This window comes from Numenius arquata, chromosome 9 (genome assembly GCF_964106895.1).
Source record: "Numenius arquata chromosome 9, bNumArq3.hap1.1, whole genome shotgun sequence".
NCBI lineage: Eukaryota > Metazoa > Chordata > Aves > Charadriiformes > Scolopacidae > Numenius > Numenius arquata.
The window spans coordinates 14734233-14759513 of record NC_133584.1 but is presented as its reverse complement, the minus strand read 5'-3'; the positions used below and the strand labels follow the sequence as shown (position 1 = coordinate 14759513).

The 25281-nt window shown below is 45.5% G+C and overlaps 2 protein-coding genes across 6 annotated transcripts; both read left to right on the top strand.

The window, feature by feature from the left end:
- The first annotated feature begins 2145 nt into the window (after positions 1 to 2145).
- APOD (apolipoprotein D) lies at positions 2146 to 6285 on the top strand. Its single transcript, XM_074153928.1, has 4 exons — positions 2146 to 2268; positions 2564 to 2685; positions 4560 to 4648; positions 6050 to 6285. Exons 1-4 carry the CDS (start codon positions 2146 to 2148, stop codon positions 6283 to 6285), a joined length of 570 nt encoding a protein of 189 aa, XP_074010029.1.
- A 2141-nt stretch (positions 6286 to 8426) lies between these two features.
- Positions 8427 to 23495, top strand: PPP1R2 (protein phosphatase 1 regulatory inhibitor subunit 2). Of its 5 annotated transcripts, none has more exons than XR_012463371.1 (8): positions 8427 to 8615; positions 13182 to 13289; positions 13744 to 13824; positions 14128 to 14231; positions 15483 to 15662; positions 16908 to 17116; positions 18655 to 18705; positions 20069 to 23489. XR_012463371.1 is itself a non-coding variant. In XM_074153218.1 (7 exons), exons 1-6 carry the CDS (start codon positions 8458 to 8460, stop codon positions 18657 to 18659), a joined length of 636 nt encoding a protein of 211 aa, XP_074009319.1. In that variant the 5' UTR covers positions 8427 to 8457; the 3' UTR covers positions 18660 to 18705; positions 20069 to 23495. The 5 variants fall into 5 exon arrangements, 3 of the variants coding, with proteins under 3 accessions (XP_074009319.1, XP_074009320.1, XP_074009318.1); XR_012463370.1 differs by having other exon boundaries at positions 16993 to 17116; positions 20069 to 21533; XM_074153218.1 differs by lacking the exon at positions 16908 to 17116 and having other exon boundaries at positions 20069 to 23495.
- Positions 23496 to 25281: the final 1786 nt, after the last annotated feature.

Here is a 25281-nt window from a genome sequence, read left to right as displayed (position 1 = left end):
GCAGGGAGGGAGAGCCCCTGTGTTCTCCCCTGCCCTGTGCCAAGCACTGCCATGGGGCCCTAGAGCAGGCGCTCCTCTGAGCTCTTCACCCCCAGCTGGCACTGCTGGGTCTGCATTGGATGAGCGATGCTTAGCCATGATGGCCATCGAGGTCCTGGGAGCACCTCGGCTGTGGCTGTGTTTTAGGGCACAGCCCCGGTATGGGACAGGATGGAGCTATTTGTGGCTCTTGAGGTGGCATTCGGGCAGCCAGGGGCTCTGGAGTGTGTGTGTGCATGTGAGAGTAAGGCATGCGGTGCAGCATGTAAAAACATACCTAGAGAGAAAGTCTCAAAAGAGATCAGATTAAAAGAAAATGTAATTAAACACAGAGAGCATCCTGTCTGTTACCCAACTCTCCTTGCATAACCCTTGGGCCCGGCTGCCTTCACAGATGGCTGCTCTGCTGTCAAAGTCATTGCTGGGCACCTGTTGGAAAAACTGCCAGGTCAGCATAGAACTAATTGCACCAGCATCTTTCCTTCTAATGAGATGTAAAAGTCTAGAAGAAAAATTGCTGAGAGGTCTTGCAGCTCCCCAGACGAGCCTGTGATGCCTCCTGCTACTTAATCCTCCCCATGTACTCCTGCGAGTGACTGTGATGGGGATAAGGACATCGCAGTGGCCTGGAGGGCTCAAGTGGCCCTCAAGGAGATTGCATGTTCCCCCTGGAGCAGGGCAATGGGTGCTGCTGGGCCAGAGGGAGCAGGACGGGAGCCACTGCTGTCCCCAGCACACCTCAAAGGCTGAGGCACTTTTCCTTTTCCCCTTCCCCTGTTGTTTGCACCCAGGTCCGAGGCTCTCATGGGTGGCCGAACGGCAGAGAGCTCTGCAGCTGCAGAGCGATACCCAGACACGTGGGGTGCCTTTGTTTGCCTGGGTGAGCAGCCAAGTCGCAGCCCATCTCCAGCTTCGTACCAGCTGCAGATCGGAGGCAGCTGACTGGCCGGCCAAAAAAACAAAACACGTCGAGGACCAGGGAGTGGCTTGTGCTACTGCTGAATAATGATGATCCCAGCACGCTTATAAAACGATGAGGCGGAGAGCTCACCACAGAGCTGTTCCTTGCAGCCCTGGTCCTCCTCAGAGCATCACTCCGCCTCATCAGCCAAGGTATGTTTCTTAATGAAGAGATTCAGAATGGGAGCTGTGTTTGTGTCCACAGCAGGGCCCATGCCCTGTGGCTGGAGACAAGCTGGACTTTTCTTTTAAACTTGGGGAAAAAGCTACCACTGCCACTGTGGAGGAGTTTCTGGCCAGGGGAGCAGAACAGCCCCATGCTGCAGGGTCTGTAGGTGCCAACCTGCCCCAGGCAGAGCCTGAAGCATGTAGGCAGCATCCTGGCTCCAGGGGCTGCTCGGGGGTGAGCTGCACAGCTCCCGCTTCTGCTCCACAGGAAAACGTGTCCTTTCCCTCCTTGCAGCATGTTTTTGGGGGTCGTACTTTATTTAGTGCTGATTTGAGTCTTGACCAACTTCCCCACCCCACAGTACCGTGTACCTCCTGGCACAAGAGGACCCCCCAGAGACAGCTGCACTGTCCTTCCCACCACCTCACAGGGCCAGGCAGCCCTGGCACACGTGGGGATGTCCCTCTCTCTGGAGGTCCTACATGTGTCCACTGCTCGTTTCCATGTCCCAGGCCCCGGCTTGGTCCTGGCTTTGGAGCATGTTACTTCTGCTCCAGTATTTTATAGCAAACATTCCTGCATTTCCCCTTCTCTCAGCTTTGGACAGATGACGATGCTTCTGCATGTCCTCAGGCGTTTATCACCCCTGCATCTTGCCAGGTGCGGGTGATGGGTACAAGTGCTCTCACCTGGCATTGCCTTGCTGCCTGCAGAGCTGTGGGGCACAGCCTGATCACAGGCAGGGCTTGAGGCCATTTTGGGCTGGAGACTTATTTGGCACAGTGCCTTTGTGCTCTTCTCATGCCCCTTTTCTCCCCACCATGCCCCTTTTCTCCTCACCATGCCCCCAAGGTGCCCTGCTGCCAGTGTCCTGTCTTTCTTGCTGTGTTTCACACAAAGTTCTGCTCCAGGGAGGCTCCAGCTCAGCTATGTTCCTCCTCTCCAGGTCTATTTCCCACCTGCATCCCAGTGCAGCCATGCTGGGCACGGCAGTGCGGCTCTCGGTCCTGCTTGGCCTCTTCAGCTTTGGGAAAGGCCAGATGTTTCACATGGGACCGTGCCCAGATCCATCAGTCCAAGAAGACTTCGATATCAACAAGGTGTGAAAAGCTTCCTAAAAAATCTCGCAGTGGGTAGTGAGCTAGGCTAAGGGTGCGTGGGACCGACGGCAAACTGCCTGGGTGCACAGAGGCGGGGGGCAGGTCCGGTCTCAACACCTTGTGCCGGAGCTGCCAGAGCGGGTGTGTGGTCCCAGTAACCCCCTGCAGCCTCCCACGCCATGGAGGGGGGCACTGGAATGAATTAAGCAGGTGAGACAGTGCCAGCAAACTAGCTGGGCTGCTCTGCCTCAGCTCTCTCGTGCTAAAAGCGCCTCTCTGGACTTTCTTCTATCAGTATTTGGGGAAGTGGTACGAGATAGAGAAGCTGCCCTCAAGTTTCGAGAAAGGAAGCTGCATCCAGGCAAATTACTCGCTGAAGGAGAACGGGAAGTTCAAGGTGATCAACAAGGAGCTGCTGTAAGTGTTTGCATTCAGGTCGTGTCCTCGCTGTAGTGGTGGTACTCCTGTCACCTCTCTTGCCATCCTGGGCAATTTTTCTCCAAATTGCCTGTTTCTGGGTCTGGGGAGTCACCCTGTGGTTGCAGTAGCTCTGCTGGGATAATGAGCTGTACTGCAGTTACGGCAGAGATGTGGGTCTCTGGTCTCTTCTGGTGCTTCCGTGAGGCTCACCAGGTCTCTGTCTCGTTGTCCAAGGTGAGTAGTGAGAAAATAGATCAAATGCACATGGTGACCCCTGTGTGAAATAGCCTGCGTGTCCCCCCTGACTGGTTTGTGATCCCCAGTGATGGCTGAGAAGCTGGATGCCCCAGGTCCTGTCCTGGGGGAATCCTGGGGGGGCTGGTTACCGGACAGCAGTGATGGCTGAGAAGCTGGATGCCCCAGGTCCTGTGTCAGGAGGGTCATGGGGGGGGGCCGGTTATAGGACAGCAGCCACCACCTTGTGCCCCCGAGTACTGAGAGGTGCCTGTGCCCTGTGCTCCTCTCTGCTCCGGAGTAAAGGGACCCGATGAAGGGGGCAGGGAAGGTGAAGTACACCGGTCATTTTTACTTAAGCAAATATTTGTCAGCCTTTTTCTGGAGCCTTTACCTTGCACTGGTAGTAACTGCTGTGTTAGGGGCTCAGCAATCGTTGCCAGTTTAAATCAATGAGCAAAGTGAATATACTGATTGTTCTCTTTATTATACTTGATAGCCTCAATTATCCCGAGCCCTCCTGGCTTTTTGCGAGGACCAATGCAGATATTAATTAATCTATGTCCATCGCCAGCCCCGGCTGTCGTGGGGTGCTGCTGTGGGTGGCTGAATGAATGAGAGGGAGCGAGCGGCGAACGCAGCGCTGTCTCCTGCGCTCCTGGCGTGCCATGGGGACTTTGTTCTGGCTCACAATAACAACAAGGCAGCATCACATCCCTTGTGTCTGGCAGAGAGCAGCGTCCATGCTGCCTGCTGACCGCGCAGCACTGTCTCTGCAGCTCCACTGCGAGGGCAGCGCCTGGCAAACAGCTGGACATTTATTTGCAGCTGCATTAATCTGCGGGAGATTAATCTGTCCATTCAAGTCACCACAGCAGCAGCTCAGGACCCTAAAGTATCAGGAATATTTTGGGTCAGGTGTACACTGTGCATGGCTCCAGCATCAGTCCCTTGACCTCTGTCTGCTGCTGGCAGCATTAGCTGCTGCCTTCTTCGGTGTTCCTGTTTCATGGGGAAGTGTGACACTTTCCTGCCCCACAGGCAGGGTCCAGGTCTTGAGGCATCCAGGGAAAAATGCAATTATAGGATGGGCAGCCCAAGTCGTAGGGCTTGCTGCCAGCAGGGCAGTGCTCTGGACCAGCAGCAAAACAAACCCTGGCTCACCAAGCAGGGACAGGTAATTTGTGTGCGGAGGAATGTGCTGTGACCTGGAAAAATGCAGGTGATTAAACAGATGTGCACACAGGCCTCCCACAACCAGCAGGAGTTGAGCTGCTCCCTGGCACATCCAAAATCAGTGCTGGGATCGTCTTGTCCCATGCAGAGGGGTCTTTCTCTCCCTCTTCTCTGTCACGGCCCCCATGGCACTGAAGAGTACTTGGAGAGAGGCACCCTGGGGTGCCATTTGCCCCGCTGTTCCTGGTCCAGGACCTGATGTGCCCTGGGTTGCCCCTGGGAAACCATCCCCAGGGGTAAGTTGTCCCTCCGGGGATGCTGTGGTTTGCTGTACGTGTTTCAACCACCTCTTGGCAGGCGGATGCATCAGGAGGGATGATTTAGTCGAAGCAAAAAAAAATAAAAAATAGTGATTTCAAACTCATCTGATTTTATTTCTCACCTTGTCGTTCTCCCCTTAGTTCCAATGGCAAAGTCAACGAAGTTGAAGGAGAAATCATGCACATGGATGTAAAGGAGCCAGCCAAGCTGGGCGTCCGCTTTAACTGGTGTAAGTGTGTGGCTGGGAGGCTCGTGCTGAGGTCCAGGCATGGCGGGAGGGCACGGAGCAGGCACCACTTCCATGGCACCAGGGGTGGAAAATGAGGAACGTGAGAGGTGAAGCTGATACGGTGGCTTCAGCGCAGCACCATGGGGCGATTCTGAAGGGTTAGGACAGAGGTTATGACCAGCAGGCAGTGGTTTAGTGATATTTATAAATCAGTTACAGCAACAGCCCCCACAGGGGTAGAGCACTCTTCCCTAATTGATCTCAAAGCAAGAAAGATGAGCAGCATTACCATCCCTCCAGGTCATTTCACAGATGGGGCTGGTGGGGAAAGCAGCTCCACAACTACTGCAAGGGCCAGGAATAGGCTTGTTTTTCTGAACACAGCGGTATAGCTTCTATCCTACCCTGCCTCTGCTTACAAGTGACTTTTAATAACTGTTACTAATGTGTTTTTGTTTGCTTTTTCTTCCCTGGTCAATGTAACACACGACAGGGGCCTGCCGAGGGGAAGTGCATTTTATTCTGGTTGCACAGCACCTCCCTCTGTCCGCAACCACGCTTGGACAGTGAGCAGAAGTCTCCTCTTGGCTCCCTTGCACCTTTTCCTGGGCTATTTCATAGCACCCACCCAGACGGGTTATTTGGAGAAACGGGTGGAACAGGGGGACTTGCAAAGGACAATTATCATCCACGAGCACAGCCAGACTTAGCCATGCGCTGCCAAGGCATCGCTCGCAGCCATTTTGCCCGCAGGGTGTCCAACCCCCATCATCCTCACTGGACATGAGCCACAGAGAACATCACCCAGCATTCCTGAGTGCATCAGAAATAAATCCCAGGGCACTTGCACCCGCCTGCTGGACCCACCCCTGCTTCCTGCCTGATGGTTTGAAGCTGGAGTTCAGCAGAGCAGATGTTTTGGGCCTAGCAGCCTGATGCAGAACAGAATTTGGTCCAGGTGGCTGGTGCTGGTGGAATGGACTGAGTCAAACTGATTCCCACCGCCTGCGGTGCGGCTGGCTGTGTGGGGCAGTGGGTGGTGAGGAGGGAGGTGGTGATTCGTGCTCCTCAGATCACTGGTGCCAGTTTCCAGCCCTACAGCTCCCTCCTCACACAGGTACCAGCTGGACTGGTTGTCAGTCGCCTGGCCAAGCTGTTCAGGTCATGGTGTTAACTTTCCAACAAGTCCTTCCTGGTTGGGGCTTTGTGACTTTCTTGAGTCATCTGGGCAGAACAAGGAGTCCTGATAGGCTTTTATAAATTATATCTCCCTGTACTGACAACAATTATGTGGCTCAGGAGCAGCAAAAGTGGGAACAGCAGCAGGAGCCGTGGCTCTAGCGCTGCAGAGTAGTCCAGAGTCAGTTACTCATGGCATTATGGTGCCCTTCTTTCTCCTAGTCATGCCTTCTGCCCCGTACTGGGTCGTCTCCACTGACTATGAAAACTACTCACTGGTTTACTCCTGCACTAACATCCTTTGGCTCTTCCACATTGACTACGCCTGGATTCTATCAAGAGCTCCCGAGATGCACCCAGAAACTGTGGAGCACCTGAAGAGCGTTCTCCAGTCCTACAAGATTGACACCGAGAAAATGATGCCCACGGATCAAGTGAACTGCCCTCCCGAGATGTAACTCCCGGCATGCAGTGACACAGCGCCAGACCAGCGATGAACTTTGTTGCTTTCTTTATTATCCATTAGAATTTCTCTATGTAACAGAGAAACATAATAATCCTTTCGCTAACGGTAGTCTGCCCACCCTGAGTTACTCCTCGCTGTCGTTCCCTCTATCGCTCTCCCCCCTTTTTTGTCTCGATCTGACTTTTGCAGAGTAACTGACAGATTCAAAGCTAATGGGTGAAGAAAAGAAACCCTGAAGTGCAGACGTGAAGCTCTGCTGTGGCTGTGAGTCCTCCAGTATGTGGATGCGAAAGGGTATGAGATGTGATGTCAAAGTATTAGTCCCGGGGGAAAACCTTTTGTCGTGTGTCCCCAGGTTTGTTTCCCATTTTTGTCTTGATGCTTCTGGGCCTGCTTGGGGTCTACAGTGTCTGAGCTACATTGCAGGCTCTGCCTTCCCAGCAGCAATGTCCAGACACGGGGGTCGGTCCTGCAGCCTGGGAACTGAGACGGGGGGTCTTGAACGTTTTCTGGTGCAGGCCTGTAGGTATATGTTCCTTCCAAGTCAGCAGACCTCCATGCTAGAAACGAGATCTGGCCTGTAATATTTAAAATCTGAGTCTAAAAATGTCCAGAAATTCAGCATCACCCCATCTCCAGTGTCTGCATGTGACTTGCCTGAAGTGAGGCTGGTCCTGCACTCCCGAGGGGCCAGCTCTGAGGGTGCCTGTAAGCAGACAGAGAGACGGGTCTGCTCTCTTGTCCTCTCCTCCCCAGGCTTCTCCCCAAACCCCGAGAGATGGTGGGCTCTGCCTGATGTCCTGCTCACCGCTCCTATAGCTGCCGAGCGCCCGCTGGCACCACGTCTGCTCTGGCAGGTGTTCACCGGGCACCGCGACAACTCTGCTTGAATAGCATCGATGCAACTCATTAAAAAATGAAATCAAAATATCTGCTTTGGGGCTTTTGTACCTTCCCAGCTGTGTGACCTTTCGAGCAGACAGGGGGCTCGGCGTGCAGGGTCTGGCACCACCTGAGAGGGAATGGCAGTGCAACACGAGCAACCACATTTGAAGTTAAGTGGCTTGCTCCTGGAGGTCTTTCCAGAATCCTGGGCTCAGATGTGTGGGCTTCCCCCACAGCCTGAGCCATGCCAGCAAACCCGCGTCGTGGCTTTGGCTGGCAGTGACCTCCACCTCCTGCCGCTTTTATTGACGTGAAGAAAAAACAACGTGGATGTAAAATGCTGTAAATCTGCAGGGAATGTTCTACCCTTACCATGGTGGGACCCCAATTGGTATGGATGTGCCCTTTTTTGCCCTGAGATAGCTACAGGAGCTGGGCAGGGAGCCAGCATTTTGCTAATCCTTACCAGTTGGAGGAGGCTGAGACGGGAGGGAGGACAGCAGGGATCAGAAACAATTGCCATGTTTAAGCCATCATCCCTTTAAACATTTAAATCCTAATGCTGCCGTTCCTGTAACCCAAAATCAAATGCTCCACCCGCATCCTCGAGCTGTAGGGATGACGGAGGGACACGCCAGCGCGCTGCCAGCTGCACGGTGGCTTCCAGCTGCGTTAAGATTTTGGGGGTAGATCATTTCATCGCTGCTTCATCAGATTCCTACTTCCTTCCTCGTACAGATGGTGGTCATAGAGTTGTGGAATGGCTTGGGTTGGAAGGGACCTTGAAGACCACCTAGTTCCAATCTCCCTTGCCACCGGCAGGGACACCTCCCACTAGACCAGGTTGCTCAAAGCCCCATCCAGCCTGGCCTTGAACACCTCCCGGGATGGGACATCCACAATATCCCTGGGCAACCTGTTCCAGCGCTTCAACACCCTCAGAGTGCACAACTTCTCCCTGATATCTCATCTAAATCGACCCTCTGTAGCCCACACAGCTGTGCTGCCAGCCCACGGCCGGCCTGCTGTGCCGGCACTGACCCCCGGGCTGGGAACGCGCCGGTCTCCGCAGGGACACTGCACCCCAACGCCCCCCCACTCCATGCTGCCCCCCGCCCCCGCCGCGGGGGCGGGCCGCGCAGGCGCACCGCAGCCGGGAGACTCGGCGGTCCTCCGGCCGCCAGGGGGCGCCGTGTCCGCCCGCCCACCCCGAGGCCGTTCCGAGGCGCGGCGGGGCCGGGCGCGGCGGCGGGCGGAAGCGGGCCGGCGGGCGGCGGCGATGGAGGGGCCGTCGATGCCGGCCGGCTCGACGGCGGGCGCGACGGCGCGCGCGCCCATCAAAGGCATCCTGAAGAAGGGCGGCGGAAAGCTGTCGGCCGAGGGGGCGGCCCCCGGGGTGCGGCGGGCCAGTCCGGCCCGCGACGAGGACGAGCACGGGTGAGGGCCGCAGCCCCGGTGGTGGTGGCGGCGGCGGCGAGGCGGCGGCCGGTCCTAGCAGGCCCTGTCGCTTCCAGCTGGGGTCTGGGCCCGGCGCGGTCTGGCAGGCGGCGTCTCCAGCTGGGGGTCGCCGGGCTCTCCCGTTCCGTGGGGGTGCGGGGGCCCGGCCGAGGCGGGGGGCAGCGCTCGGGGCAGGCTCGGTGTTGGGAGCGGGGGTAGTGGGGCTGGGCGGCGGGCGGAGAGGGCTGTCCGGGGGAGGAGGACGAAGGAACGGCAGCCCGACTCTGCCCGGGGGTGCAGTGTGGCAGCCCAAGAGCTGGTGTGATTCCTCGCCGTTTATGAAACGTTAGCAGGAGGAGTATTATCTTTAAATGCTCGTTCAAAAAGACAAGCAGGGAGGTGTTAGCGCTGCTACGAGCATAGTTTGCAGTTTGGGAAATAGCCTTTGCCATGGGACGTTTGTTCTCGGTCTTTTCCTCAAAGGTAGCTTATCTCTCTCTAACCAGAAGTGTGTCTCTGGGGAGGAGACCTCTCCTGGGTTGAAACATAAGTAAGACGTATTTTCGGTTGTTCAGGATTCAGCTGCAAAGATCTCGCACTTGAGAATATGCACTGGCCATGTGGTTTGTGTTCTGAACGACAAGAAAATCTTGGTTTGATTGTAACACGCTGAGTTAGTCCAAATGTGCAAGAAGTGGTTTTTTTAGCCAGCCAGCAGCCATCCTTGACCAGCGAGAATTCTTGCACGTTTCCTGCTGTTAGCACTCAGTACGTGCTGCATAATGTTGCTCTGAGACTCTATCAGATTATGATGATCAGGGTTTGATCTGAACTCTGTGTTTAAAAAATTGCTTTTGATGGTTTTCTTCATTCGTGACCTCACTCAGTATTGCAAGGAAAGAAACAATGATAAAATAAAACGGTCATGCAATTACTTTTTTTTTTTTTTTTTTTTTTTTTTGTATTGTGGTAATATCCCTTTCCTCTTTGCCTAGTTAAGTTGTGAATATAGTCTAAAGTCAGCAAGGTAGGAACGAAAAGTCTTTGGTTTGGTCTGTTGCCTGTGTTAGCTGCTCTTGCTTTCCAGGGAGAAATTATTTCAAGTGAAGGAATGTGATAATATTGTTGAAGGAGGTGAATGTAAGTAGCAATATGCCACACAAATGTTGCAGTTTTTTCCTGTTCTCCAGTTTTGATGAAATGTAGCACAAAGTGTGTGCTACCGCACCCCACTTGGTTATTGGTGACCTCTATTTAATTTTCTGCAGTCTCTTTTGTACCATCTTGAAGAATGATTAGAAATTAGAGTACAAAGTTATCAGCTGAGTATATGTTATATTGGTTATAGTACACAGTAATTTCTTTGCAGAGCAGTGAAGTGGGCAGGAGTCCGGTTTCTATTTCCTGTTTGTCAGTGTGAGTCAATAAAGTCAATTAGATTAATTCTGAAATTGCCTTGCAAGGAAAAGGATATCGGTTAAACCTGGCAGGCTGCTTTAGAAGATTTCCTGGAAACATCAGTGTAGGGTATTTAAAGCTGGCTTGTGTGAAGGTATTACTTTTGGTTGGCGATGCTTCGTTTATATCAGTGGTACTTCTGACTCGTATACTTAAAAGAATGATAAGCAGTGCAGCTGTGATTTTTCTTGAAGATTAAAAATGAGTTTATAAATTCAGATATATCTTTTCTTTTTGCGCCTCTATCAGCAGCCTCTGCTTATTTCTAATATGGAAATTCAGATCTGAATACCTTTAAAAATAGCTGCAGTTGAAAGAGCTCTTTTTGTCAGCTGTCATCTTTTAAAGCACCATGTTCAGCAGAGCTCTCATGTATTTGCATCATTATTGACCTTGCACTGTTGTTAGTGATGGTAAAGTTCTTTGGAAAACTTCCTTAATGAAATCATGATGCAAGAGGGAAGCTTGTGAAATTGGGGCACCACTGGAACTGCATCCTAAGAGCTGGGATCGTGGTTTAATGCCAGATACGTTTTTGGCATTCTTGGTATGCAGTATTTTTTGCCTTAAGGCTCCTGTAAAACCAAAGTGAATGATCTGATCTAGCATTTTACAAAGTAACTAAGTAAGTGTGTGCATGTGTGTCCGCACAAACAGCCCTGTTGGAACAGGGAAGGGAAGAATCTGCTATGGTAGGAACAAGCGGGGTGTGAGAGGTGTTCCTTTGAGTGATACTGCTGCAGAGACTTCTCGCCTGTCAAGGTGTGGTCTCAAAATAAATGATTATATATATTTAAATATGTGAGAGAACAAAAATGAGCACTCCTGGGATTTTTCAAATCTGGTTCTCCTAAGGAAGATTAGATTTCATGCTTCTGCATCTGAAGGGATGTCAGGAAGCATTTTCCTGTGATGATCATAAGCTCTATCATTAACGTTATGTTGCTCAGGCATGCCTAAGCGTGCTAAATGGGAGACAGTCAAGGTAGGTGTGTGTTTTTAGAGCACTTAGTCACTCTCCTGTGATGGCTTTTTACATGGAGAGGTGAAATGACACATTTGTCTGTTTGCCACTAATGATAAGCTTTAGGTGTTGGAATCCAAGTTTAAAGAAATTAGTGTGGAAAACTAAGCTACTAAAATCTTCCTCAGCCTTTTATTTATAAGTTACTGAATTGCTAGCTGTGGGCTGTCTAATTTCAAGAGCAGTGTATGCCAAATAGATTCTTCTGAGGTTGCCAATATTAATATTAGGTATTGAGTTGTGAGCCCAGGCAATAAACCTTGATGTGCTCTGGATGAGTGCGGTGAGCACAAAGCATGTGATGGGAGTTCCTCCCATCTGTCATATTTCCTCTTCAACTAAGCTCGCTCCTTATAGGGGCTGCGTGCCATTGTCCGACTGCTATGGCTAGTAAAAATTCTCATGCACTCACTGTGTATGATCATTTTATGTTAGTCACGGATTAACTTTAAGCAGGCGTTTAGCTGATGTTTAACTGGTGATTTTTTGACTCCTAAATAGATAGGTTTGGATAACTGGCATTCCCAGACTAGAGCTCTTGCTTTGTCATCGTGAGGCTCATGACTCTCCACCCTGCCAGAGCAGGCCATCTGACTCACGTGTTGTCCGCTTAGGTTGCAGTCCTAGTGTTGCAGTTTGAACAAAATAATTAAATAGAACTGAAACCTCAAACGTGAGTTTGTCATTGGTTACTATATGCTGGGGGATTTAAGCTCACTTAATTTGTATTTGTTTCTGGAGTATAAATCTGTGGCATGTTAAGATTGGCATATTAAGATTGAGCATGAAATTCTATTTTTTAAATCCCCTTTTCTTTTCCTCCCATTATATTATACAGTGCTCTCCATAAATGTAAAACTTAGTTTGTGCTTGGAATTTTGCTTTATCAGTTTTGTTTTACAGATAGTATCTTGCTCAAGAGCAGCTGTGTTATTGAGATTGAATATATATTTCAGATTTGTTATTGGAACAGTCTGTGTTTAAATAAAAGTAGTTAAAGTCTTCTAGCCAACTGCTGCCCACCCCAAACAAAAAAAAACCCACCCCAAAATAAAAAATCAACAAAGCCCTGTAATATTTGCTTCCTTAAATAGTAATTTGCAACACTTCAGGAATATGTTAATGCATAAGGTAATATTAAATAATGGAATAATTTTACTATTCTAAAGTTAAATTTCTTGGTTTAGTCTAAGGGAGGAGACCACCTTATATGAAGCCTGTAATAACCTTTTTAGAGACAATGTGGAACCTGGTAGGTCCTGATGATTAAAAATTTCTGTGGCTTTTAGATCAGTAGAAGGATGACTCCTCCTCTGGCCACAAGGCAGTTGCTTTCCTTGTGGCTTGTATATTTTGTCAGCCTGGGTGGGCTTTTGTTTCTGCAAATGTACATAAAATGGTACATTCTCTGATTAATTGAGGAAATTCTAAATAATGTAACTTCACTTGTTGTCTGTGTAAAATGCGAAACTCCCTCGGCTTAGTTACAGCAGTGAATCAGTTCTGTTTTATGATTCCATTTTACGATGACAAAAGCAGTATTAATAACCAGCTTTGTTCAGGGCTATTTATTTTACTGCAGGAAGTTATTTGTTGGTTGGTATTGTTTATGCAACAGTTTCGCTAATAATCATAGCAGCTCACTGAGCAGAGGTGAGGTGGAAGTTATTTGGTTTTGTGGAAGTGTTGTGGGCTGTTAATACAAGGAAGAATGATTTTGCAGTAACTTGTAACAACAGCAAACAGTTAATAGGACAGTGATTGAACAAGACCGGTAGTCTTTTGAGAAAATATGTGTATGTCTATGAATAAGAATACATTTATAGATCACTGAGTTTATTTAGCTATTGTGAATTATTAGGGAAAATTAAGTTGCACTGATAATTTGTCATGACAACTAAAGTATGTATAGATAGAACAGTGTTTAATAGCCATCCTTTGAACGCGTCTGTGTTGTAACAATATTGTTTGTGTATAGTATGTAGAAGAGGTCAAAAGACATTCTAAACATTCCTTTTCTGTGGCCAAACAAAACTAATTGTTTTTAAAATATAAGAAAAGTTAACTTTGTTTTCTTATTTCAGTAAAAAATCCCAGAAGTGGGATGAAATGAACATCATAGCTACGTACCACCCAGCAGGCAAAGATTATGGCTTGATGAAAATAGATGAGCCAAGTACTCCTTACCACAGGTAGGCTTGCTAAACTGGTAGTAAATGATAGTGGTTTTACAGCAAAATTGACTTTGTGCATGATGCAGTACTTACCACAGCTGATTGCCTGACAGACTGTGCAGGCCTATTGGGTATATGCAACATATTGAGATTTACAAAGCTTCTAAATAAAGGCATATAGCTACTGAGGAGAACTGTCAAAAAGGACAAAGTAATTTTTTAGAAGATCTGTGTCTAGCAAGCTTTAGGCTTTGAATGGAATAAGTAAGTTTGACTTGGTTTGATTTTTTTTTTTTTTTTTTCAGTTAACATCTGTGTGCTAGAATATAAAGTTGTCCTTCATATCAATATGTAAATTAGATTTGGGAAAATTTTGAAGCATTAAAGGAGTTTTTTAATTGAGCATTGTAAGGTTTAGACTGTTTTGTCAAGCAAATTCTAATCAGCAAATTATTTATGTTTGCCTTCCCAGCATGGTAGGAGAAGATGATGAGGATGCAGTAAGCGATTCAGAATCAAATGAGCCTTTAAAAGCAGATGTGTTGAGTAAAAAGTAAGTATTGTCACGGAAAATTGGCTAAATGTTCAGATAATTTTCCCTTTTCCAGAGTAATTTTCTTTTTGGAAAGGTATTGCTCTTTTCTCTAGAAGTCAAATTTTTGCTATTATCAAATGAAGTAGTTTTCGGTGCTTGATAGTGCCACTGGTACTTAAAACCTCTTAGAGGTTGTTACTACATATAAATATGGCGAAAATGATGAACAAAGCAATTAGTATGAGTGTTCTGAAATTTTGTGTATTTTACATAGTGAGGAACTTTGCTGCTTCAGCATTTTGTCCTGCATGTTTTATGTAGACTGGCAGCTGCAGCTGAAGGTAGAGGACCCAAGATTATAGCAAAACGAGAGGAAAGCAGTGAGGATGAGGAAGACGATGAAGAATTAACACCTGAAGAACGAGGTAGACATAAGTTATTTTCTTTGGGTTCTTTTTTTTTTTCCTTTCTACAAATAGTTTCAGTTTTTCAGTAAGAAATATTTAGGAAGAAAAAGTACCGTCTAACAGAAAGATGTTGTCATTTGAAAATGGACATGTAAGGTCTTTGAAGGGTAAAAGATTGAACAAAAATGCTGTTTGTTTCTAATTAGGACTGTTTGGTTTGGTATCTACATGTAAAGAGGAGTTTGCTGTTACTGGCTGCCCCCTTGCTGCTTAAGGTGTGGGAGTTCCTCTTAAGAAACCTAGACTTCTCAAATAAGAAGCTCTTCTGGTTCTGGGGTGAGGGAGTACTTCTTGATCTGAACGTATTTCAGGTAGACTTAACAATTCTATGAGTACCACTGCAATTAAGATGCTATTAATTGCTTGCAAACATACAGATGATATTTCTCTTGTTTTCAAAGGATCTGGTAGAATGATCCAGTGGGAAATCTACATTTAGACCTCAGCAAATTGCCTCATGCATTTTCAGCAGAGATGTTGTTTTGTGTTAGGTTGGGCTAGAACATTTTGAGGAAACAGTCAAACAATAATACTTCTAAGGTTTCAGGCTTGCATTATCTAGCTGTTGCTTCTCATCTTTCCTGGCTCCAACTTTGAGCGTGTAACCTTACTATTTTAAAGGAACCAAAAAACACTATTGGGGCTGCCAAAAAGCGAAGTTTGATTTAATTATAATGCATTAGTTCTAGACCTGCTAACGTTTAATATACGGTGCAAAGTTAGGTTTCAGGCCATGGGGAAAATGGAAAATATTTTTTTTTTTACATGTGGTAAATATATCTCTCGTAACTGGCCTTTGGTAGCCAGCCAGGAGTCAAGTCGGACATCTGCAAAAGTTCATATTCTACCCCTCTAGTACGTCTCCATTTGTCCTTAAGTTCACTTAGAAACAAGGCTTGCGAAACTTTGGAATTTCTTATGCTGTTACTGGATGCTTCTCTTGGTTCAGACGCGCTCTTACTTGTAGACAGGTTCTTTAAAAGAAGTGCTTCAGCCATTCCAGTCCATTAATTACCAGCCTTTTTCTAAGTTGGACTCATTTAAAAGAAAATAATTTTAATTCAGTGATTTCTTGATCATATAATCGATGGACTTTCAAGGTAGGAATAAATTTGACCTAGGAAACAGTTAGTGCCTCTTTGAAAAGGAAATAGGTTGATATTTTTTTAAAAGCGGCAAAAATCAATGTTTGCATTTGTTTGTCCGTAGAGAAAAAGAAACAGTTTGAAATGAAGAGAAAAATGCACTACAATGAAGGACGAAACATCAAACTGGCAAGACAGCTCATTGCAAAAGAACTACATGGTGAGGAAGAGGAAGATGATGAAGATGAGGAGATGCGTGATGCTGCAGATGTAGAAACAATGAATACAGAAGTTACTGAACATGGTGAGCTACTGATGTAATCAGAAAGCATGTTTATGTACTAGTGGTCCTTTCAGCTGAATACACCCCAGTGTGAGAATGAATAGCAAGGGTACAGTGTGTAGCGCTGAGTGTGCAATGCTGCATGCTGTCTCCATAGGTATTTTTGTAGCATGGTACCAAAAGCATCAGTATTGCTAATTAAACGTGTGGGATTTGTTTGCTGTGACATACAGAAAAGCAAACACCTCTGCTTCGTACAGTTTCCCCAGCATAACTGGCTCTTGGTAGCAAAGTTGCCAGTATCCTTTTTAAAGGAGGAGTTGTCCTGTACAGAACACTTAAAGCTGTAGCCACACGGGAGGGCCTTAGGTTCTGGTTCAGTTCCCATTCTGCTCCCAAACTATCCTGTAGCTAGCAATGGGAAACAAGCATGAATGCTTCCTCCCTGAGGAGGGGAGTGTATCTAACTTCCTAAGTAAGAACTTCTCCCTGTCTTACTGTAATGTAAAACTCCTCTTAGGACTTTGGTACACACCTGTCCTTAAGCAGTAATGTTAATTTTTTTAGTATAGAATAAGACCCTCAGCTTTGCTTTCAGTGCGGGTGCTGGAAGAAAGTCTGGGACTTTCAGCTGGGAGGTGTTTCTGGAACCTGCTTCAGGGCTGTCTCTTGATAGGAAACTCATAAAACTGTAGAGGCTGACACCTTCTCTTTCATCTTTAAGCTCCTCTCTGGGTGAAAAGGATAGTCCTGCGATCAAAGTCTTTGATTTTTGTGGTGGCCTTCTGGTGAATAATTACAGCTGTTCACTGCCCACCTCTGTGTGTAACAGCACTTCAAACAAGTTTTTGGCATTAAAAAAATAGACATCTGTTGCTCATGAGACTAGTGGCAATGAAGTCTGTAAGCCTCATTCATCTGTTGCTTGGCAAAGCTATGAGACGTTAGCACAGTCTGCAGACCTGGGAAGATGCTGCATGGGTTTAATTTGGTTCACATTTGCTTTTCACAACCATGTGAACTAGGAACTCTTCTAAAATTAGTTTAAATTTCACACAATAGAAAGGTGATTTGCAAAGTTGCGTGTTTTTAAGTTCTGTGGATTGCACACTTTAGTCCCATTATTTATTACAGGAGGACTAGTGCCTTCATAATTGTTCTGGAAGGGTCATTTGGTACGTGTCTGAGACCCACTAATGGACTGACTTTATCCAGTAACTTACTATAGGCCTTATAATGGCTATTTACTAGAACTTCACTCTCCAGGGGAAAGGAGGGCTCCAATAGGCAACCATATGACCTTTCTCCATGGCCTGAAGCTGCCATCTCGCTGCTCTCTGCTGTAAAACAGAGGCAACTCCGCTCCCCAGCTGCATTCGCCAGTGGAAAGAAGTCACACCTTTGCAGCATTTTTCCATCTCTATTGTTGAAGTCCATTCCACCTTGCCTCATAACCAACTTCAGAGCCACAACTGGTAATTATCTATTTTAGACTGCTCATGGCCAATAGATTCCATAAACGTAACTGTTTGCCAGTTTATCAACCCACTAACTGGGGTATAGAAATACTTTCATTAACTTGGTGTAGTTTTCAATTCTTCATTTTTGTTTTGTACCATTCTGCTTAACAAACCTTCATATTTCATTATCTTGTAATCTCTGCATCAACTATCATAGCTTTTGGTCTCTCTACTTCATAAATTCTTCTGAGGTTAAGTACTGGTCTCACTTCACTAACGGCTGGTGAACTGAATGCCCTCAGACTCATCATGTGTTATTCTCTGTGGTAGGGTAGTTTCAAAAGATGATGGAACATGGTCAAAACTGTTAATAAACCTGTCTGTCTTCTGCCACTACCCACATTTTAAGAAATTCCTACATAGAGAATGATATATGTTCAGCAACATTGCCATATTAAATTAATGTCGAAGTTTTACTGAAATAACCTTTTTTGAGGTAACATATCTTTATTGCCCTCTCATCTGTATTCTGAGGGCACAAAAGAATCTCCTTACTCATAAATATTAATTAAACAGCTATTGGAGCTACAGAATGTTTCTCAAATAGCTGGTTTTAACATTTGCTACTTGCATTCTTTGCTAGTCTGTGCTTTGTCACACCATGCTTTTGGTTATAGTAGGCAGTTGCGTATTCAAAACAGTATTTCAATTTGGTTGTTTCCTTCATGGAAGTGAATCAAAATGCTGTTTATTTTCTTGTTCCTGAGATTCCCCTGTTAGGACTGTAAGCGTGGGGAAAGATTATTCATCTGGATAGCTTTTGAAGAGCCCTTCGACTTCAAATTATTGTATTTTAAAGTGCTTTCTTACAGAGTAGAAAAGGAGGGTTTTCTTTACTGAGTGTATTGGGTGATGCAGGAGATGATTTTTGTGATGGCTTATTTTGGCTTTACTCTGCTAAACTGACTAACAGCTCTGATGCTTGCCTTGAACTGCGAAGGGAAAGTCTTTTTCTGCATGTTGTGCTGTCGCTACGTTTTGATAATTTCTTCCATTCAACGTCAGTCTTTCTGAAGTTACATCTGGTGATGTGGCTACCACTCACCTCTTATGTCTGAGACTGTAAATCTATACAAACGAGAGCTGGCATGCAGTGTCTTTTTATTGCAGTGGAATAATATAACTTTTGTAGTACTGATGATCGTTCCAGGTAAAGGTGCTGCATAAGAGGCATTTCTCAGTGATCTGTTGCGACTCAAGGGCTTCACTGGCTCCTGGATTGTTTTTTCAGGCAATTTGAGACCCTCTTCTCAGTTGGAATTTTTTTTTTTTTATCCATGGTAATCCGTTAAAGGTTCTGTGCTTCCCTTATCTGATGCTCCTTTTTACCCTCTAATCCTGTCTGTTTTCTATTTGATTAAAAGTAACAATACTCTCCTAATCTCTACACTCCCCTTTAGAAGAAGGGGCTAGAGACTTAGGATAGGTTTTTAAGACAGCTTCTGTCAGATACCACAAGGTCTGCTAATATGAGTTGCGCTTCTTGGTTACAGACTGAGATTTCTTGGCGATTGAAATGAAGATGGCCAGTCCAGTCAGTGATGGTGAGAACTGTTTGTATATTTTTGCCCATCTTCATCATGGGCTACCAAATGTTTTAAGTGGATGGGTCATTCCTTTCTTGCCTCAAGTAGCTGTAACTTAACCCATGCATGTGGATTCTAGCAGCCAAGGCTTTTGGTGGAAAAGAAAGTTCAAGTAGTAAGAGTGCCGTAGGATTGCCTGCTTCAGCATTTCAGCTCTGGAATTTCTCCGGCTACTCCCTATTTATGACTCCATGAACGACATAAATAGACTTTGCCAGCAAAACAGTGACCTTTGTTCCTCTCCACAAACACTTTTTCTTTAAAAAATCTCTTTGAAGTTATTGAAGAGAAGATTTCTGATGTAGGTAGATTTAAGCATGATGATTTCAGCACAGACCTGTCTTTATTTCTGCTACACAAAAAGTATCACGTAGGAGGGTGTGATCTGTAGCAGTTCAATTGACAAGCAGTAGAACTATTGTTCTCTCCCTAGGCTTAATTTAGCTTTCAGTGCTCTGATAACCCTGCTCAGATACTGCTGCTCAGCCCAGCTGTCAGCTGACTGGGTGTGCTCTTTTGGCCTTTGGTAAATACAGAATATGTTGTATTTCCTTAACCACAGTGAGCATCACCCTAAAGGTGACTTAAATGAGAAGGTGGGAGCATACACAAATGGGTGCTGCTCGTTAGCTATGCTACCCACTTGTTAAACTGCACTTGTTACCAAGTCTGACTTGTGCTGAAGCCTAACTGGCCTTTTTTTAAGAAGATTATTATCTGGATGGGGTTTTCTCTGATCTTTGCTTTATGCCACTGAATTTTCAGGTGTGCGTGTATATATATATATAGAGAGAGAGAGAGTGGGCTTTTTCACCTGAAAAACAGTAATGAGAAGCAGCTCTCGCTGATGTATTGCTGTTCCTTGGCTCAAAACCACGAGTTTAACAACTTCCTTAAAAAACACAGCGGACTGTGCTTCTTCATTTATAAGCTTGTTTTGTTTTAAAGTGTCTCATCTGGAATTGAAATTTGACCTGAAAAGTACTGTGCTTGCTCGTGTTTCAGGAACCTCATATATTAATTCTGCAAACTGATACCTGTCTTAACTCCTGGGTTAAATCTTCCCAGTTCCAGGGGTGGTGAGCATTCAGTGCTTGGTACGCTGAACAATGGTGTTAGCCGTTGCTTCAGAACATGAGGGTTAAATAACTATTTTGGAAGCTTCTGCACTCTCAAACTAAAAGCTTGCAGGCTGCTAAAACAGATTGGCAAGCATTACCTTTGGAGAAGCAAAGATAATTTCAGGAGGATTTTTGTGTGTTTTGAAATTACTCAATGAGTGTGAAGAATGATCTGGTTTTTTGTAATCTTTCTTATGCAGCGCAGGCTACTCGTGACCAGCTGGAAAGTAGAGCACACAACATAGAAGAAATCTGTCCAGAACTGTAACTCCTTGTCAAAGACACAAATATAAACATCGCTTCATGATTTTTGCAATTAAGGCTCGTAAATATTGAGAAGCATATCAGTTACAATGTTGTATTGCCAAGAATGTTAATTTTAGACTTGTCCATTAGGCAGAAAAAACTGTCTAATTGATTTATTCTTGTGCCTAGTATTTCATGGAGAATACTACTTCATAATCTGTTCAACCAGAATGGCATTCCCTGTATGTGCAATGCTGATTATCTTGCGTCATGTACTGTTACTCTTCATGCTTCGAAACAGACAGTATCTTTTGGTTTTTCACTATTTATTTCACAGTGTTCTAGGCGTGGTATCTCTTATGGAAAGGTTTGGGATTCAAGAGCCAAACGGTACAGCATATATCAGATTGACATGCAAGCTATTTATCAGATGTGTTCAGCAGTTTAAAAAGGGATTATTTATGTCTTACAACGTCTTTGTAAAATGTTGACCTGTTAATCTAGATTTCAGGATGTTACTACCTGTACTTTCCCAGTCTTTAGAAGAAGAGCCGTGTTATTTTTTAAGACTGGTGTTTGGAATCAGTTGCTTGTTTCTGACTGAGGCAGTACTAACATCTGGTGGAGGGAATGTTTTTACACTGGAAATGTGCTAACTTGAACTTTGCATTTAACTGTCATTATCTCTTCCATCGGGACTGGATGTTTTGTGGAGCTCTCTTTGGCTTATCATGAGAACATGGAAGTTCCCTCCAACTTTTCTCTTAAAACCACATCCACTGTCACTCTTCTGGCTCTTTGTTTCAAACTTTTGGTCCTTTCCAGTTGCATGGAGCGCTTGTGCTACTAGCACCTGAGGAGAAACACCCAGCCATGAGCAAGTCCACACCAGAACTGTGAAGATGAGCTGATTTTAGGCTCTGGCTGTTCTTTCTATATAAAGATAACTGCTCCTGATCTCCTGCTCATTTGGGGTTGGTAACCTACATACTGAAAACCACTGGTCTAAATCTTCCTGTATCCATTGCAACTTACAGCAGCTGCTCTTGTAAAATGAAGGCGGTTTGGAGAATAGAAGGGAAACTGCCTAATTCAAATACTTGTTTACAGTGTGGTTGTATAGCCCCTGTAAAGAGGGATTCCGAACCTCCAAATTGCTGTAAACAACTTTCCACTCAAATGAATTTGACTGGCGAATGTTCCAGTATTTAGAGTAGTTCCTAGGTTTTATTACATAAATGAAGTATACACTTAAGCTTTAGCTTGGTTATGGAATACAGTGTATATCTTAATTTTGATCTGAATTTGATATGTTGCAAAAATCCATATAATTATATGGATCTATTTTAAAATGTTTTTTTTTTTTTGTCCATTGTATATGTGAAGTTTGAATAAAGGAATGAAAGTTATTTTACAGTTAAATGCATTCTCAAGTGTGAGCTTTCATGAAATCTCAGAGAGATTGAGAGTGAATAAGGCAATAGGGTGCTGTCCTTTGAAAGACACATACAGGAATAATTCATTAGAATGGATGCGTTGCCAAAGATACCTGTGAGTTGTGGTACCTGGGAGTTGCTGTGTGCCTTTCCCAACTATCTTCTCTCCTTAGTAGGTAACAGAGTTGCGAGTTGTGGGATACTTAGTCTTCTAAGGACCTGAATCAGGATTACTAGCGTCTTTTCACAAGAAAGAGTTGAACTTTTGATTCAGTCTAGTGTGGTGATGCTAACTTTTCAAAATGGAGAATGCTGTTTCTTCTTGTATCAAACATGGTCACTTCTATAGAATAAATAGGAGAAAAGAGCATTTAGATACTTCTGACTCCTGAAGTCACTTACTGTAGCTTTAAATTTGGCTCCCAAGAATAGGATTTAAAAACTTTATTTGCACCCTTTCTGTACCAGCTTGCAGTGTTCATGTTCCTGGAATGTCGGCACCCACTCGTATTTCAGACTGACCGGCTGATGGCCGCTCTGCCCTGGCGATGGCAGCCACATGCTTGGCAAAGCTGTGTTGCCTTCAGACTGGAGGATGAATGGGTCAAAATCTGACCCATGTGTGGGTAATGCAGATGTCTGTGAAACAGATAACTGGTACTTTTTGATAAGTACCCACAATTAAGGCAGAATCCATCAAAAGCAGCTCTTGTATGAGCTAATGTCCTGCCCTCCTGCCCCCACGCTTTCTGTGTCCAAAACCTCATTTTCATTTTGGTGCTCGGTGGGGGTACTTGGTACCCTACAATGCCTGCAAAGAGTTTTGTTTAATAAACGAACAAAAAAATCCCACTCTGCTAACTTCCAGTAAACACCTTTCCTGTAATGGCATCCAAAATCCTGGATGAAATGGGTATGTATTTTTGAGGGAGGTGCAGTATACGTAAATCCATGAAGATGATGAACCTCAGAATGTACAGTAGGTCCCTTCATCAGTGATGATTTTGAGCTGTCTGGGTGATCTCCCTTTTGCCATGCCACCAAGCCCCCGAGTTTTAGTTAGATGCCATTTTGGAACTTGTACTAGTTTATTTATGGGTTTCATTAAAGGCTTTGTTATCTTCGTTCTCTTCAGTGCTAGCAAAAATTCTGTTCATGTTTCTTCATGTCGCTCACCTGGAGCGCAACCCAAGATACCTGACACTGCTTTTAACTGAAAGGCTGGTTTACTTAATTTTATCCAGGCTTACATCTTCGTGTATTTTAAAAAGCTAAAACAGGCAAGTTTATTTTGCAGTAACTAGAGATACTCTATATAGACTTTTTTACAGAGGGATGTCTGATTTCCTTCTATTGTGGAAATATCAATTATTGTTCCCAGTGGAACGGGGACAAGAGAAGAAATGCCTTTTCTCATTTTACCTTTGATGGGGACTTAGCTTGCATGCAGGTCCGGATCTTAGGGTACAAAGGGTAAAGGCTCATTTGTACAGTAGAAAGAGGAAACAGAAGACACGCAGCCCTTACTCTTGTGGACACTGAGCTCCACAGCATCGTAATTGTGAAGCTTTTTGCACAGGTTTAAGTCCTCAAGCTGTATCCTGTTCAGAGAAAATATTTTCAATATGCTTCCAGTAGGAAGATCACTTGTAAGTAAGAGCCTTAACTCCGTCTTTAAAAGTTTTTTTTCTATCCTTTTAAGTTTCTTTCACACTGAGTGGTACACAGTTTATGGAAACTGCAAATATTTTTTCCACAGCTTGCTCTCTTGTGTTGAACTTGTATAACTTACCAGAACTCTTTGTTTCTGTAACATGCTTTTTGTGGTGTTTACTACGATACCACCTCACAAATGTAATTACGCTGTTTGAAACCACTGTTAAGTGTCACAACGTAAATAAAACCATTGTTTTCATTACTGTCTTACGGCAGTAATACTAGATGGATTGGTTTGACTTCTTGGAGCTTTTTAGAAGAAACTGGCAGTTAGTGTAAAGTTTGTAGGTGTGTTCATAGATGAATACTTAAACTAATATTGCGATTTCCTCATCACTGCACATGAGGAAGTACTCTATAGTGTAGCTTTGATATACATCAGTTTGTACGCACTTTCAGATTTAGTGGTTGCTTGGCATCCTAGGTGTGAGGGTAGCTCTGGGAACCTGAATCGTGAATTTAAGACAGCACCACGGAAAAGGTTGAATTTTTCAAGGTAATTTTCTTTGTGTGTGGAAGAATTGAAGAGACAGACCAGTCTTTCTTTTATGGTCAGCATTGAGTAATCGCTCACTAGCATTGAGCAATGGAAAATGACTAACACCAACTACTCCTTAGGAAGTAAAACTGTATTAAAAAAAAAGTGCTGGGCTCTCTTTTCAATTGCACACTTTAATTTGAAAAGTGGATTTCACAACATAAATGCAGCCTAAGTGATACAAAAATTTCTTAACTTGCTGCTTTTTCTATGTGGAACAGCTTACAAAAAAAACCAATTGTTGCATCTGTGTGACTCAGTTTGGATCTGACATTTCACCAGTCCTCAAAAAAAGAAAAAAACACCCCAACCCTGAACCACAACTGACTGAACCAAAAAGCTTCCCTTTGCTTCTGTGAGAGGACATCTTAACAGCGGGAGAGACAGTGAGGGTACAGCAGGCATTCGGCTTCTTGGAAAGACTCTTATGTTCCCTTCCATGTTGATCGTTTCTCCTTGTGAGACCAAAAAGGAAGTCAGACGAGACAGAATGGGTAGGGTAAGAGAAAGGGAAAGAGAGGAAAAATAGAAGTGAAGCTTGGTGCAGGTGATGGGGCACTGGAGGGATGGAGGGAGTGAAGACTGCAGAGGGTGAGCAGGTTTGCTGGGAGCAGGTACGGCAGCTCCTCGAAGTGCTGCAGGAGCTGGGAGTGAAGGTCACCAACTCATGTCAGCTTCCCAGCACGGCATCCCTCTAACTGCAGGATGGAGCCTTGACAGGACATTGCTTCACCTTTGCAAACTTTATCTTGAAGAGAATAGTAACTTGTGCTCCTCTGTCACTGCCTGTGAGGATGAGCGAGGATGGGTGACGCTCCTCTGCCTTTGTCATTTTTACACCTGGGAACACCAAGCAGTGCCAAACTCGGTAAAGCTCTTTTTCTGTTTTCTCTTAAGGGATGAGAGATCTACAGTGTTCCACAGTCCGTCACCACAACGTGGGCCGGGACCAGCACAGTCCTTTTCACTCTAGGGTGCAGCCCCTTTGGCGGTCTCAAAAGCTTTCAAAAAGTAAAGTATTCTCGGGCAGACGTTCCGTAGGAAACCCAGACACGCACACTCGATGGTCTTTGTACGGGAACGCCCTGCTCTTCACGCTGCCCCTTAACAGGCAACTCTGAATCCCCTCAACTCACACAAATCCACAGTGATTTCCCAGAGCTGAAACCGAAGCGCGCTGGAGACCATCCGGACCTGTAACTTTTCCTCGGTGGCGCCGAAGTTGCTCCCCGGGGCACGGAGATCCCGGGTGCCCTCCCACCGACCCGGCCTCCCCGCCCCAGCGCCGCCTGCCCCCCTCAGCCGCCTCGGCCCCTCCGGGCGGGGGCCGGCCGCGACCAGGCCTCACCTGCTCAGGTGGGCGCGGGGACCTCCCGCGCGTGTCTGATGCCTGAGGGAGAAGTTCCCCTTCTTAATTAATAGTTTTAATTAAAAAAAAAAAATAATTAATGGGTGGAAGCCGCCTAGCTGGAGAGTG

Bases quoted from the DNA above. Each gene is read 5' to 3' on its own strand.
- APOD (XM_074153928.1), top strand. From the start codon at position 2,146: ATGCTGGGCACGGCAGTGCGGCTCTCGGTCCTGCTTGGCCTCTTCAGC. The intron at 2,269-2,563 runs GTGTGAAAAGCT...TTCTTCTATCAG, and splicing joins AAGACTTCGATATCAACAAG to TATTTGGGGAAGTGGTACGA. The intron at 2,686-4,559 runs GTAAGTGTTTGC...TTCTCCCCTTAG, and splicing joins GTGATCAACAAGGAGCTGCT to TTCCAATGGCAAAGTCAACG.
- PPP1R2 (XM_074153217.1), top strand. From the start codon at position 8,458: ATGGAGGGGCCGTCGATGCCGGCCGGCTCGACGGCGGGCGCGACGGCG. The intron at 13,290-13,743 runs GTAGGCTTGCTA...TTGCCTTCCCAG, and splicing joins CCAAGTACTCCTTACCACAG to CATGGTAGGAGAAGATGATG. The intron at 14,232-15,482 runs GTAGACATAAGT...GTTTGTCCGTAG, and splicing joins ATTAACACCTGAAGAACGAG to AGAAAAAGAAACAGTTTGAA.